This window comes from Bombyx mandarina, chromosome 18 (genome assembly GCF_030267445.1).
Source record: "Bombyx mandarina strain Sakado chromosome 18, ASM3026744v2".
NCBI classification, from domain to species: domain Eukaryota; kingdom Metazoa; phylum Arthropoda; class Insecta; order Lepidoptera; family Bombycidae; genus Bombyx; species Bombyx mandarina.
This window is the reverse complement of record NC_143224.1, coordinates 13,289,210-13,304,272: the sequence shown is the minus strand read 5'-3', so window position 1 is coordinate 13,304,272 and position 15,063 is coordinate 13,289,210. Positions and strand designations below refer to the sequence as shown.

Genomic DNA, 15,063 nt, shown 5'->3' with positions numbered 1-15,063 from the left:
TATATGTAAGCTTGAGGGTAGATATTATCTTGTTGAACACCAAGTAAAACGATGTCACTTTTTGATTCCTGATTTAATCAACAATATGTTATCTTAACAATTCACTTTAACACTTGTCCAACCAGTACGTACAACAGTCACTGAATCACACAACGTAACAACGATATAGTAAGTGCACCAGGCAAGCGCAGTCCAACGAATGTTCATTTCAAGGCACGTTCCGCCTTTTTATACTAGCCGGCGCAGCTGGCTTATGAGTCACTTCTGTTGCAGCTGTTGTTTACGAGTGGAACGACACGGCCGGCGCACCTGGCTTGTGTGAGTCACTCCTATTGCACGTGCTATATAACATAAATATCGTTAACGCCGTCACGGCCATACTGACGTGCGCTCGTCCTCGTGCGCGCATTCTTATGGTATGTCTGTGAACAACAAACGTGTTCGTTCATCCTGACATTAACGGATGCAACTTAAAACGTGGTCTATGATATTAACAATCTAGTACGGTTCGGTTCGCATAATTCTTCAGAAAATCCTACACTGGCTATAAATAACCTTCAGACTGCTTACATACCTGGGCCAGTTCATTTAAAACTCTTCAGGTATGTAAGTATGTCCCTTTTAACTTAGACCGGAATTGTTATCCCTTCAGTTTTTCGAACTGGACCGGATAATGCTAGACCGAATCGCAATCCCTGTAGCTAATTGTTGTGGCTAATCTGGATGAAAATCTCTATAGCCAAGCCATTGGACCGGACAGACCCTTCAATGACTTCACACTTTCTTTTTTTTTTTTTTTTTTCTCTTTTTTTTTGCTAGTCCGGATTAACATCTCTCTAGCCACATACAATTCTCTTTTTTTTTTTTTTTTAATCTGCGTGTACGGTAGCGTTTGTTAAAACATTTCTTAAACCAGAACATTTATACGGAATTTCTTCAGAAATAGTGCGAGACCGACCATCGTTTTCTACATTTCCAACACCTGCACCTGAGGTGCCTGAGCTTACAGACATTGTATCACTACCCACAGACTATGTTTGCTGTATCGCTATTTGCGGACAAAAATGTCGCTCCTATTGTCAGTGATAGAGTCGTCATCATTAAGATCAGTTTCATGAACAAGATTAATTAACCCATCTGTGTACGCCGTCACGTCATCGTCACTATAATTTTCAGAAATTTCTAGTAGGCCTGACGGGCCTCGAGGTATTTCACGTAAGTTTTCATGGGGAAACTTGTACACTCTATTAGAACTATTTACATGTCTCAATTTATACCTATCGTTTTCCAAAACTACAGTAATGTTGAAGGGACCTTTACATTTTCGGTCAACTTACGAAAACAAAATCCCCAGCGGAAAAGAGGTTGACTTTAGCTTTGCCTCGACTAAACCAAGCTTCTGTTTGTGCCCTTTTTTTTATGTTTTCGCCGGTATTCGACCGTGCTAAATCAAGATCTAATCTAGAGGGATTATCACTCTGTTGAAACTTTAAGATATTTCAAGTGAACTACCCTGAACGGCAAACGTCTATTCTATTGGAGTAAACCCTGTTACTCGACAACGTGCACTATTAAGGGCGAGTTGAATATCCCCTAAGTGCTCTTACCATCATGATTGGTCTAAGTTACTTTCAGATCAAAGTGACTTGTTCATGAAACCGCTTACCATTGAATAAATTACTATGACTTTGTTTTATAAGACTACATTCTGACCCTGAATGGAACATAAAGGGGAAGCCAAAACCACTTATCTGTAACACACTGAAGCTCTGGAACACACGTTGACGTCTCTGGTTGCACCTGCCACAGCACCTGGAGCAGTGTCGTTTTTCTTCTTGTAGCGCATGGAACACCCAGAAGCTACATGACTCGCATCACCGCACACGTAACAGCTGACTTGCAGGCGAGAGCCGGGCGCCCACGGATGAGGAGGTTGTTCAGGTTTTGCTGGAATATCGAAAAAAGTTTGAGAGCAGTATCTGTCGCAACACCCTTCGGCACGATGCCCAGGTTTTCCGCAGAAATGGCAGCTTCCACGGAAAAAAACTTCGAGAGCGTTTTGGTTCTTTATCAGGATCTTCGTTTTTTCTTTTGAGGGTAAAGCCACGTAATGTGTGAAATAGACGATTTTTTGTGGTAATAACGACAGAGTTCAATTCCCGACGGATTCTTTCATCACACTGCGACAGTATTGATATAACAAATCCGGTGGCTATTTGTTCTGGCACATTAGCGTCGGGAATCTTCTTTATAAGTTGCCATAGCCGGATACCGGCTTCAGCTGGTCCCTTTTTGCTTTCCATTTCAAATTAAATAACCAGGTCGAAGTGGTCTTGCATCATTAGATAATTTTGTCAGCATCTCTTTAATAGTAGGCCAGGATATCTTACCAGGCTGTATTTTTGCGAGGCAAGTAGCAGCTCGAGCCTTAAGCGAATGTGTGAGAGTCAAAATTAAATCGACACCATCCAATACTTCAACTACTTTAAACGGCCCTTTAAACTTCGTATCTAATTTCGTTTGATTATGCTCTTCGTATTAATGTGTGGACGAGCTCACAGCCCACCTTGTGTTAAGTGGTTACCATAGACATCCACAGCGTAAACGCACCACACACCTTGAGATAGAAGTTCTAAGGTCTCAGTATAGTTACAACCGCTGCCCCACCCTTCAAACCGAAATACACCACTGCTTCACGGCAGAAATAGGCAGGGTGATGGTACCCGTGCGGTCGATGGCACTATAGGGAGCACCCGTCTGGTGCCACGTCCTTACCCACGAGAACGTCGCCGCGCTGCGACGCCGGCAGCGCGCGATCGCAGTCAGAGTTATTCAATGATACCTCACAGTCTCCTACGAGGCGGCGCGCCCTAGCGCAAGTGCAGCCGGAGCGCGGGGGCTCCAATATCGGCAGTCCGTGCTGGAGGCGTGGTCTCGTCGTTTGGCGGACCCGTCGGCCGGCCTCCGTACCGTCGAGGCGATCTGCCCGGTTCTCGCGGACTGGGTGGGCCGCGACCGCGGAAGTCTCACCTCCGGCTACCTGTGCAGACTCACAAGACATTTTACCACCATGCAAACTTCTTACCGCAACAAATCTTACCAGCCACCACGCAAACTACAATTTTACGGGTTCCACCTCTCTTACACGATGTTACTCCCACACTGAGGAAGCCAACCGCGAACACATGTCAAGCACGCACAAGCACGCACTTCACCGGAAAAACCTGCATCCGCCAGCGGAACCCGAACACCGCCGCGTCGCCAGACACGAACGCACCGGACGTCTTATCTTACAGGTCACGACGACTTCAGATGTGTCAATTTTTCTTCCCAACGGAAACTTGCTTGCTTTCTTGTTTGCTTGCTTGCTGGAGCCCGAAGTCATCGAACGTGCAGTGTTATTGGTATTGAATCGAGTAGATTCTAAAATTTCAGCGACAATTCACAGTCTCATGTCCTGGTTTACTGTACTAGTGCCATGTAACTCTAGCAGTAGTCATTGGCTTAAAAACGATTCGTGTCGGAACTACCCACTCGTCATGACAGATCCATTATTGCGATCGAAGTTTCACTTGAGATTTGCACTTGCCTTAATTTCTTGCAATAGCTTGTTACGTGTTGTATTTCCGTTAGTAAATGCCATGTGATGAAGTCGACAGTCAAACTGGGCAACATGAGCCAGAACGTAAGATGTGACGATTTCTTCGTGGCTCAGATCTTCCATCGAGGTAACAGAGACGTTATTACACGACTTACGTATGCTGCATTCACGCTCTTGTGGCGTACCACTACTAGTATTCTGATCTACATCATGTTTTTTTGCTGTACTTCGAACATGTTCAAACACGTCACGCCAGTGAGAGTAGAGTCCTGATCTCACTTCTGATGTAGCTGTTGTTTACGAGTGGAACGACACGGCCGGCGCACCTGGCTTGTGTGAGTCACTCCTATTGCACGTGCTATATAACATAAATATCGTTAACGCCGTCATATATATATATATATGTAAGCTTGAGGGTAGATATTATCTTGTTGAACACCAAGTAAAACGATGTCACTTTTTGATTCCTGATTTAATCAACAATATGTTATCTTAACAATTCACTTTAACACTTGTCCAACTTTAACCAGTACGTACAACAGTCACTGAATCACACAACGTAACAAGGATATAGTAAGTGCACCAGGCAAGCGCAGTCCAACGAATGTTCATTTCAAGGCACGTTCCGCCTTTTTATACTAGCCGGCGCAGCTGGCTTATGAGTCACTTCTGTTGCAGCTGTTGTTTACGAGTGGAACGACACGGCCGGCGCACCTGGCTTGTGTGAGTCACTCCTATTGCACGTGCTATATAACATAAATATCGTTAACGCCGTCACGGCCATACTGACGTGCGCTCGTCCTCGTGCGCGCATTCTTATGGTATGTCTGTGAACAACAAACGTGTTCGTTCATCCTGACATTAACGGATGCAACTTAAAACGTGGTCTATGATATTAACAATCTAGTACGGTTCGGTTCGCATAATTCTTCAGAAAATCCTATACTGGCTATAAATAACCTTCAGACTGCTTACATACCTGGGCCAGTTTATTTAAAACTCTTCAGGTATGTAAGTATGTCCCTTTTAACTTAGACCGGAATTGTTATCCCTTCAGTTTTTCGAACTGGACCGGATAATGCTAGACCGAATCGCAATCCCTGTAGCTAATTGTTGTGCCTAATTTGGATGAAAATCCCTATAGCCAAGCCATTGGACCGGACAGACCCTTCAATGACTTCACACTTTCTTTTTTTTTGTTTTTTTTCTCTTTTTTTTTTTTTTGCTAGTCCGGATTAACATCTCTCTAGCCACATACAATTCTCTTTTTTTTTTTTTTTTTTAATCTGCGTGTACGGTAGCGTTCGTTAAAACATTTCTTAAACCAGAACATTTATACGGAATTTCTTCAGAAATAGTGCGAGACCGACCATCGTTTTCTACATTTCCAACACCTGCACCTGAGGTGCCTGAGCTTACAGACATTGTATCACTACCCACAGACTATGTTTGCTGTATCGCTATTTGCGGACAAAAATGTCGCTTCTATTGTCAGTGATAGAGTCGTCATCATTAAGATCAGTTTCATGAACAAGATTACTTAACCCATCTGTGTACGCCGTCACGTCATCGTCACTATAATTTTCAGAAATTTCTAGTAGGCCTGACGGGCCTCGAGGTATTTCACGTAAGTTTTCATGGGGAAATTTGTACACTCTATTAGAACTATTTACATGTCTCAATTTATACCTATCGTTTTCCAAAACTGCAGTAATGTCGAAGGGACCTTTACATTTTCGGTCAACTTACGAAAACAAAATCCCCAGCGGAAAAGAGTTTGACTTTAGCTTTGCCTCGACTAAACCAAGCTTCTGTTTGTGCCCTATTTTTTTTTTGTTTTCGCCGGTCTTCGACCGTGCTAAATCAAGATCTAATCTAGAGGGATTATCACTCTGTTGAAACTTTAAGATATTTCAAGTGAACTACCCTGAACGGCAAACGTCTATTCTATTGGAGTTAACCCTGTTACTCGACAACGTGCACTATTAAGGGCGAGTTGAATATCCCCTAAGTGCTCTTGCCATCATGATTGGTCTAAGTTACTTTCAGATCAAAGAGTGACTTGTTCATGAAACCGCTTACCATTGAATAAATTACTATGACTTTGTTTTATAAGACTACATTCTGACCCTGAATGGAACATAAAGGGGAAGCCAAAACCACTTATCTGTAACACACTGAAGCTCTGGAACACACGTTGACGTCTCTGGTTGCACCTGCCACAGCACCTCACAGTCTCCTACGAGGCGGCGCGCCCTAGCGCAAGTGCAGCCGGAGCGCGGGGGCTCCAATATCGGCAGTCCGTGCTGGAGGCGTGGTCTCGTCGTTTGGCGGACCCGTCAGCCGGCCTCCGTACCGTCGAGGCGATCTGCCCGGTTCTCGCGGACTGGGTGGGCCGCGTCCGCGGAAGTCTCACCTCCGGCTACCTGTGCAGACTCACAAGACATTTTACCACCATGCAAACTTCTTACCGCAACAAATCTTACCAGCCACCACGCAAACTACAATTTTACGGGTTCCACCTCTCTTACACGATGTTACTCCCACACTGAGGAAGCCAACCGCGAACACATGTCAAGCACGCACAAGCACGCACTTCACCGGAAAAACCTGCATCCGCCAGCGGAACCCGAACACCGCCGCATCGCCAGACACGAACGCACCGGACGTCTCACGACGACTTCAGATGTGTAAATTTTTCTTCCCCACGGAAACTTGCTTGCTTTCTTGTTTGCTTGCTTGCTGGAGCCCGAAGTCATCGAACGTGTAGTGTTATTGGTATTGAATCGAGTAGATTCTAAAATTTCAGCGACAATTCACAGTCTCATGTCCTGGTTTACTGTACTAGTGCCATATAACTCTAGCAGTAGTCATTGGCTTAAAAACGATTCGTGTCGGAACTACCCACTCGTCATGACAGATCCATTATTGCGATCGAAGTTTCACTTGAGATTTGCACTTGCCTTAATTTCTTGCAATAGCTTGTTACGTGTTGTATTTCCGTTAGTAAACGCCATGTGATGACGTCGACAGTCAAACTGGACAACATGAGCCAGAACGTAAGATGTGACTATTTCTTCGTGGCTCAGATCTTCCATCGAGGTAACAGAGACGTTATTACACGACTTACGTATGCTGCATTCACGCTCTTGTGGCGTACCACTACTAGTATTCTGATCTGCATCATGTTTTTTTTGCTGTACTTCGAACATGTTCAAACACGTCACGCCAGTGAGAGTAGAGTCCTGATCTCACTTCTGATGTAGCTGTTGTTTACGAGTGGAACGACACGGCCGGCGCACCTGGCTTGTGTGAGTCACTCCTATTGCACGTGCTATATAACATAAATATCGTTAACGCCGTCATATATATATATATATATATATAAATAACAAACACCTAAACAAAGAGCAAACAAATATTTTCATCATACAATGTTTTCCCGATTTGGAATCGAAACCCTCGGCGCAATAACACCACATATTCAGTCACCAATTAAGAAGGCGTGATTCTAATAACACTACTAACTTTGTACCATTTGATTTCAAGTAATTTTTTTGTCAACAATCCAAAAACAGTTCATTATCAAGAAACATATCTTATACAAGATTTTTCATAAACAAAGTTCTGTCACGTTCCTTTGTTTATGTTTGAAGGCAAGAAAGGGTCTCTACGTAACAGAGTAAATAAAGGGCGGATTGCGACACAGTATTTGTATTGTGTATCTGTTGGTACTGACAGGTTTATCTTATATTCGCATTTTAAATACGCCATTCATAGCGAGGTGTCAACTATTACGCCATTACTTATGCGCTGTAACTTTTATTTTCATATGTATTGTTTTAAATCTCCGTGGTAATAATCATATCAAAAGTATCACATAAAACCGTAAATAAAAATAAAAATTATAGAAAAAAAATGAGTACAGGAAGATTTGGATTTAAAAAAAAATACGGAAACATTTCAAATACAAATTTTATTACAAAACTAATAGGACCCGTATCAGCCAGATGTCTGTTGATGATAGCTTAATTTATTACTTATGTGGTTAGCCCACAAAAAATAACGATTTACGTTCTTGACACTTTTAATTAATTGGAAATAGATGAAATTATATTTTTGACAAAATTTCAATTTCATCCTACTAATTTTATGTCATCTGAAAGTCGAAATATTTGTATAACGATTGAATTTAATCCTAAATATCAGAAGGTTGTATTAGGCCGCGTAAGTTGGAACATTCGGTCTATAGAGTCTGAGGCCAAGAGTCAGCTGGGTCCATTTGGAAATGAGGTTCTTTATGTTTGCATATTTACACATGTGCTGAAAATAGTATGGCATTTTTTCCCCCAAACCCTTTTGGTTGTTATTGGCTATAAATAATTACGCCAATTTCAATTTTGGGTTAAATTTATTCAAGTTTTAATTTTAAAATATTTCACAAATGAGACAACTGAGGCTAGCGTTGAACATTGACATCATAATACGCCATCAACTACCTTGAAACCAATAGCTGGTAGCTTCGCTAGTGAACTAGCCAGGATGGTAGTACCTACCTGCGTCGCCTCAGAATACGTCCTACCGCCATTAGCTATGTAAATTTACGTAACAGTACTGTTTTCTGGTTTTACTGTCACTTTAATGTATTTTTAAGTTTATAAATATATAAGCTATAAGCATTCAAAAAAGTCTCCACACCCTGGAATAAATTGTGAGAATTGTTATTGTTTATTTGAAGTATTGGTTGTTTTCTATCAAGGCGATGACTAATGCGACGTGACACTGATTAGGTGACACTATTTACAAAATAAATGAGGCCGGTCTGGTTTCCGGAATGCTAAACTTGAGAAACGAAATTGTTTTCCACTTAGATTGATTTGTTTCTTATCGTTTGGGCCATAAGAATGAACTCTCGACAGCCATAAAGGTCTTAAAAATTTATTGAATGCTAGCTTTTGCCTGCAACTCCGTCCGCGTGGAATAGTTACTTTGGCATAACGGTAAATTTTACCTCTCACTTCATTTACGTAGAAAATGAAAATATTTTTGAATTATAGAATGTTAACAAGCTATTTAAACCCTTATTTTGAAACATTACATTTTTTACTGGTGGTAGGACCTCTTGTGAGTCCGCACGGGTAGGTACCACCGCCCCGCCTATTTCTGCCGTGAAGCAGTAATGCGTTTCGGTTTGAAGGGTGGGGCACAGCCGTTGTAACTATACTGAGACCTTAGAACTTATATCTCGAGGTGTGTGGCGCATTTACGTTGTAGATGTCTATGGGTTCCAGTAACCACTTAACACCAGGTGAGCTGTGAGCTCGTCCACACATCTACAATAAAAAAAAAACACATTATTTATTGGTGCTCCACTTTTATTGGCCTTACCGTTTTGATATATAGCCTATAGCTTTCCTCAATAAATGGTCTATCTAACACTGAAAGAATTTTTTAAATCGGACCAGTAAGTAGTTCCTGAGATTAGCGCGTTCAAACAAACAAACTCTTCAGCTTTATAATATTAGTATAGATGTGAAAAATTCCATTGTTGATTTCACGTTTTTCAATGTCATTGTTCATAGTGGAACACACGGCCCATCTGATGATGAGTAGTCACCCGTAGCTCATGGGCATCACCAGTCTGGGGCAGAACTATATCGCAGTCTAAATTCAAAATAAGGGAACTATATACTGTGGATGTCTGAAAATAAATGTTGTATTATCAAACATTTATTTTATATTGTACTAGCTGACCCGGCAGACTTCGTAGTGCCTCAATCGATAAATAAAATACCTAAACTTTTGTATAAAATAAACTTAAGACAAACAAAATGAATCCGTCCGACGGGGGACATATCAAGGGAAAAACAAAATTGTAATTTTTATTTAATTCCGAGGATTTTCATATTTATTTACCTTTTAAACCTTCCCTGAAATTCCACAAATAATTCAAGACCAAAATTAGCCGAACCGGTCCAGCCGTTCTCGAGTTTCAGCGAGACTAACGAACAGCAATTCATTTTTATATATATAGATTTTAGACAGTTTTACTTTGTGTAGTTTGCAGATTAATATATTTATCGAAAAAGCTCTCCTTTTATTTTTATTTTATTAAATAGCAATATTTTGAGTATTCCAATAACGAATTCCGCGAAACCTTAAAGATTTTTTTTAAACATTTGTAACGTTCTAAATCCATTCAATTTTCTTATTCATGAGTTCAATACGTGATCGCTCTGTTTTTGACATCAAAGACGGTTACGGATACAATCTTACGTACGTGACACTTTAAATGGAAATTGACACAAATTTGATTTTTCTCTCTTAACCTAGTAAATTAAATGGAGCAACTTTCAGGAATCGATTTTAATTTCTTTTGTGACCTTTATCTTACAGCTACTATATATTAATAAGGCCCGCCGAATGTTTTTGGAACTAAAGCCCTTAGACACAACGCTAACGCCCATTGTATAAGATCGAAGCATCTTCATCTTTCAAAAAATCAAACAAAACAGGTCTTAGACAATAGGATATATGTAGTGGATAGGAAATTTTCGAACGGAAGGATATAACGTGTCTGTGTCTAAGGGTGTCCCTGGTATGCCGATGTTACATGAGGCCCAGCCGCGTTACTCCCCAAAAGGTGGTCTATGGGTCGAGAGACACGGGGCCGAGTCGCACCACTTCTAGACACGTCACCACCGGCAGACAACCGGTGAACAGGAGACTCTGTGAGGAGGATCTCAGGGCGCCACCACTTACCGCTCTGGGAGACTCACGCCAATAAATGAAACAATTACAATACATATTACACTTGAGTTTATTAACTATACATGAATACAGATTTAATGATTATAATTGTTTACACAGAATAAATAACTGGTAAGGTATCCTTGATTAAATGTGTGTCGGTAAGTATACCGAACACACGAGTAAGTATTTAAGAAAGTGAGATTAAAATATTATAAACAATGACGGTATCACCAGTTTGGTTCATAAAATGACGATGAACGTTCACTGGATTGCTTCCCCGCAACTGGGGTTGCTGGATCCGAGCCAGGTTGTGTATGCAGGTGTGTTTCTTTGTTCTACGGTAGTCAAGTACTTTCTTGGATCGCCAAGCCAGAGCACCTCGCTTCCGGCAGCGTCCACGTAGAAAAGTACTGCGGGATCTCGAAGGTGATAATAAGTTCACGCTCCGCACCCTAACTGATGTACATGTAATGTACCAGTTATTAGGACCTACACGACAAGACAAAGTGGTGTTAACTTCTATTTAGATAAAGGTTGTGGACACAGTGTGGAGAATAAATTGTGAAACACTTACCCTGGTTGAATAAAAATACACCAAGAAACTGTTAAATTGACTTTGGTAAATACTTAATAAAACTTGCACTGCAGCTCGAGAGATGTCGATTGAAAAAGGCATCGGACAAAGTGACTTGTCCTTTTATAAGAATAGTCTTACGGTTCTCGAATGTTCCACCTATAGTGCTGTGACAATCTCACCCTCGAACCACAGACAAGATAGCCACGGTCACGCCATGCAGTGTCGAATAAGTGCACTACGCAGTGTTTCACAATTATATAGTTATATTTCCCACACTGCGCCACGTATACGCTAGAGGGCGTTAATTTAAAAACAAAAAAAAAACAATTTCAATTTTTCTAGCGTTACAAGGATAGGTTTGCAATAAAAAAAGACACTCAAACACTTTCCGAAAACTAAAATATTTTCAACACAATACAAGAATTTTCACTACCTTATCCTAGCAATTTGATATCAAAGCATAATTACCTTTGCTAATTTTCAATAATATCACTAAATTAATTTAGATGCAGACCGACAGACACCTGAATACGTGAAGCCTTTAGGAAAACCAGAGGCATTATTCCATTTGCCATTACTCATTAGTTTATCTATAGTTAAATTAATTCTCACTGATTTCTGTGGACTTCGTTTGAGCAGCATATAGTATTCAAAACGATTTAATTTTATTTCATCGATTGTATTTTTGAATTAATTTACAATTTAACTTCATGTTGAAATGTTAATTTGAATTCAATAAAATGATTTAAAATAAAATGATTTATTTACTGGTGGTAGGAACTCTTGTGAGTCCGCGCGGGTAGGTACCCCGCCCTGCCTATTTCTGCCGTGAAGCAGTAAAGCGTTTCGGTTTGAAGGGTGAAGCAGCCGTTGTAACTATACTGAGATCTTAGAACTTATATGTCAAGGTGGGTGGAGCATTTACGTTGTAGATGTCCATGGGCTCTAATAACCACTTAACACCAGGTGAGCTGTGAGCTCGTCCGCCCGCCTAAGCAATAAAAATAATAATAACAATTTAACTTTATGTTATGTTGACTATGGGTGAAAACTATAACACGAAGAATTTGATTATATAGCGCTAGCATCTACCTAGTCAGGTCATAAATTCTGTCACATGTTTAATGTAAAATAATTGAAACAAGTTTATTCATTATGTAACCATTCATATACCAAAATGAACTTAACAAAACATAGATTATTATGACACTAAAGTTTATTCAAAATGACCTCCATGATTTTGAATACAGGCCTTCAATCTGCGCGGCCAGTCGTCTATCGCAGCACGAACGAGGTCCATGTCAATATCGGCGGCTGCCTTAATCAAGGATGTCTTGAGTGGCTCCAAATTGGGATGAGGCTTTGAGCACGCCTTTTCCTCCAAGTGTTGCCATATCTTGTAATCTAACGGATTCAAATCTGGACTGGAGGAGGGCCAGTCTTCGTGCCGGATGAAGTCGATTTCACGCGCCGCCAGCCAGTCTTGTGTGCTCTTCGCTCTATGAGCTGGCGCCGAATCTTGTTGGAATACCCAGTGCCTGTTATTGAACATGGTTTTTACACCTTTCTCACAAAAATGTACCTCTGTTAAGCCCCAATAAGAAACTCCCAACCATACCGTGAGCGAGGATGGAAAATGACCTCATTGGACACGCGGATAACGGTTGCTCGCTTCTTCACTACTGTGTGCGTACACCTTATCATTTTGTTTGTTGTAGCTCTCTTCTACGGTAAAAAATTTTTCATCCGAAAAAAAAATTTCCCGATATATTTTTCCCGCGTACCGCTTCAACAAAGCGCGGCATCTCTTCAGTCTCAGGTCCATTAGACGAGCATTCAAACGATGTCCTGTTTTTCTTCGATATGCCCGAAGCCCTAAGTCTTCATTTAACACCCTTTTCACCGTGGTTCTGCTTAACCCCATCTGAAGGGCCAACAGTTTCTGCTTACGTTTGGGATTTCTTTGAATTCGCGCCTTCACAGCTTTTATCACTGCTGGAGTCCTAACAGACCGAGGGCGACCACTTCTTGACCTGTCATCTACACTAGAGTCTTCATTGTATCGTTTGATGGTACGATAAACGAATCTTTTGGCTATATTCAAATTTTTCAGTATGTTAAAAATTTGAAATGGCGCGTAACCGCAACGATGCAACGCAATAACTGCAACACGGTCTTCTTTAAGCGTCCACTCCATATTTAAAAATGAGTAAAATTCTAAAAGTATACATTTTTATTTTCATGAACAATTCGAAATTCGAATTCAATAAACTTTTTTGTGTCCAGCATTCTAAAAGAAAAGTTTTTACTGTGTGACAATACTTATGACCTGACTAGTTATATATTAATACGTGAAGCAAAAACTTTGTATCCCTTTTTACGAAAATTGCGCGGACGGAGGAGTATGAAATTTTCCACACTTATAGAGAATATCGAGAAGAAGTGCACAAAGCTAATTTTTTTTTAAATAATGCATAAAAGATACATTAAATCAATAAAGAAAACATTACACACACTACATACCATGTATTTGACGCACACACGCATGCATACTATTTATTGTCAAACTTTTGTTCTTGACGTCTGTTGTGAAATTGAGAATAGAATATTGTTTGTCTTTGTTAACCTCTCCACAGTCTTTTTTATAGTGTAGTTTTGGCGAAATTTGTGATTATAGAAGTATAAAATACAATCGTAATAGTGTACAAACTTACAATTCCAATTAATTATAGTCGAATTTCGACTACTGCGGGACCTTTAGTACCATATAATTACTTCTAAAAGTTATACATGTATACAAGTTCCAACTGAAAAGATTCGGACCGTTAGTTTATCGAGTAAATACGCTCCCTCAGTGATAGATATCCCTTTCATAGTTATCAGTACCAACAACTGCCCAATGGCGCACTAGGCCGTATTTCTATTTCAGTTTTTCTAAATATGTCTTCAATTTTATTTGGCCTACGTTGAGCGTAGAAAAAGGCGATGGGAAAAATCAACCCTGACTCTATTGCTATTAGAAGTTAATTTGAAAAAAATATCTATTCATAGCATATCGGAAATTTGGCGCTACTGTCCCGGTCGGAGACCTAGAGGTAGACCCAAGACAAGGTGGAGGGACGTAGTACTGAAGGACAACAGAGAATGCAATGTTCCTGACGAGGATGTCGAAGACAGAGCGAAGTGGAGGAGTAGAGTCAGGAAAGTTGACCCCACCACCATCTGGGATAAATAGCTGGGAAGAGAGAGAGAGAGAGCACTGTATGACTTCTGGATGAGTATCAACCAGTATTTGTAGGTTTCCATTATCGATTGACAGTAACTAATTTAAGGATTTTGGTATATGTATAGAAATTGTATTTTTATTTTGTTAAACTTAAAATTATAAATATTGAATAAAATAAAATTTAATATATTTGGAATAATTCTCAACATTTAACGTTCACGTTGTGGATTCTGTGAACACGGGTAACCACTTAAGTCTTGGTGAGCCGCGAGCTTGTCGACCAGTCTAGGATAATAATACTATAATGTAGAGCGCTTCCGATTCTTCTACAATAATTTTGGAGTTTATAATAAAGGCTATTCGTAGCAAAACTAAAGCCTGTAATGGGAAGCTTAAGAGCGAATGTTGCCCAAATCATTAACAATTTTATTATGTTTCCAACACTCACCAATCTATTGAGGCAAACAGAAAACCATTTCTGTTAAGCTGCATGTTGTATTTTACATACTGATTTTTTTAAAGCTTGGACTCGCGAACCTCGCGTATCACGGTCCACCAGGTTTTAAGTGGTGACCGAAGCCATGAATATGAGTTTTAAGACTCAGCTCTATGATACAAAGGCAACCTTAGCCTTTCAACCATTGCGATGTTTGGAAGATATTATAGATTTATGGTGCTTTTTTATCTAATTTAAAAAGTGCCGATATACTCCACAAAACAAACAGTTATATTCTTAATTCAGGCCGGCGTGGGAAACACATTTTAATTAAACAGGATTTTCACCTCTATGTTAAAAAACATAAAAAGTGTTTTAATTTAATTAATCCAGAAGTTGTAATACCGCAGCCTCACTGCTGGCCAAGGCGATAAATCTGTTTCGATCCGCTTACAATCCGGCTTCTGGTT

The 15,063-nt window shown here is 40.3% G+C and overlaps 3 protein-coding genes across 3 annotated transcripts in view; 2 read left to right on the top strand and 1 right to left on the bottom strand.

Moving 5' to 3' along the window:
* LOC114242066 (uncharacterized) overlaps positions 1-15,063 on the top strand; it is a 111,549-nt gene that overhangs the window by 18,372 nt on the left and 78,114 nt on the right. The gene's annotated exons all lie outside the window — the stretch shown is intronic.
* LOC149501042 (uncharacterized) lies at positions 59-3,989 on the bottom strand. The gene is made up of 2 exons (XM_089734564.1): positions 2,776-3,989; positions 59-1,947 (listed from the first exon to the last, which is right to left on the bottom strand). Exons 1-2 carry the CDS (start codon positions 3,059-3,061, stop codon positions 1,748-1,750), a joined length of 486 nt encoding a protein of 161 aa, XP_089590690.1. The 5' UTR covers positions 3,062-3,989; the 3' UTR covers positions 59-1,747.
* Positions 8,630-15,063, top strand: part of LOC149501040 (uncharacterized) — a 173,526-nt gene continuing 167,092 nt past the window's right edge. The window contains exon 1 of the mRNA XM_089734720.1: positions 8,630-9,133. The gene's annotated coding sequence lies outside the window, so the exon portion shown is untranslated. The remainder of the gene's footprint in view (positions 9,134-15,063) is intronic.

Coding starts and splice junctions, on each gene's coding strand:
- LOC149501042 (XM_089734564.1), bottom strand. CDS start 3,061: ATGTCTTGTGAGTCTGCACAGGTAGCCGGAGGTGAGACTTCCGCGGTC. Junction 1,948..2,775: donor GCGCGGCGACGTTCTCGTGG/GTAAGGACGTGG, acceptor TCGATATTCCAG/CAAAACCTGAACAACCTCCT.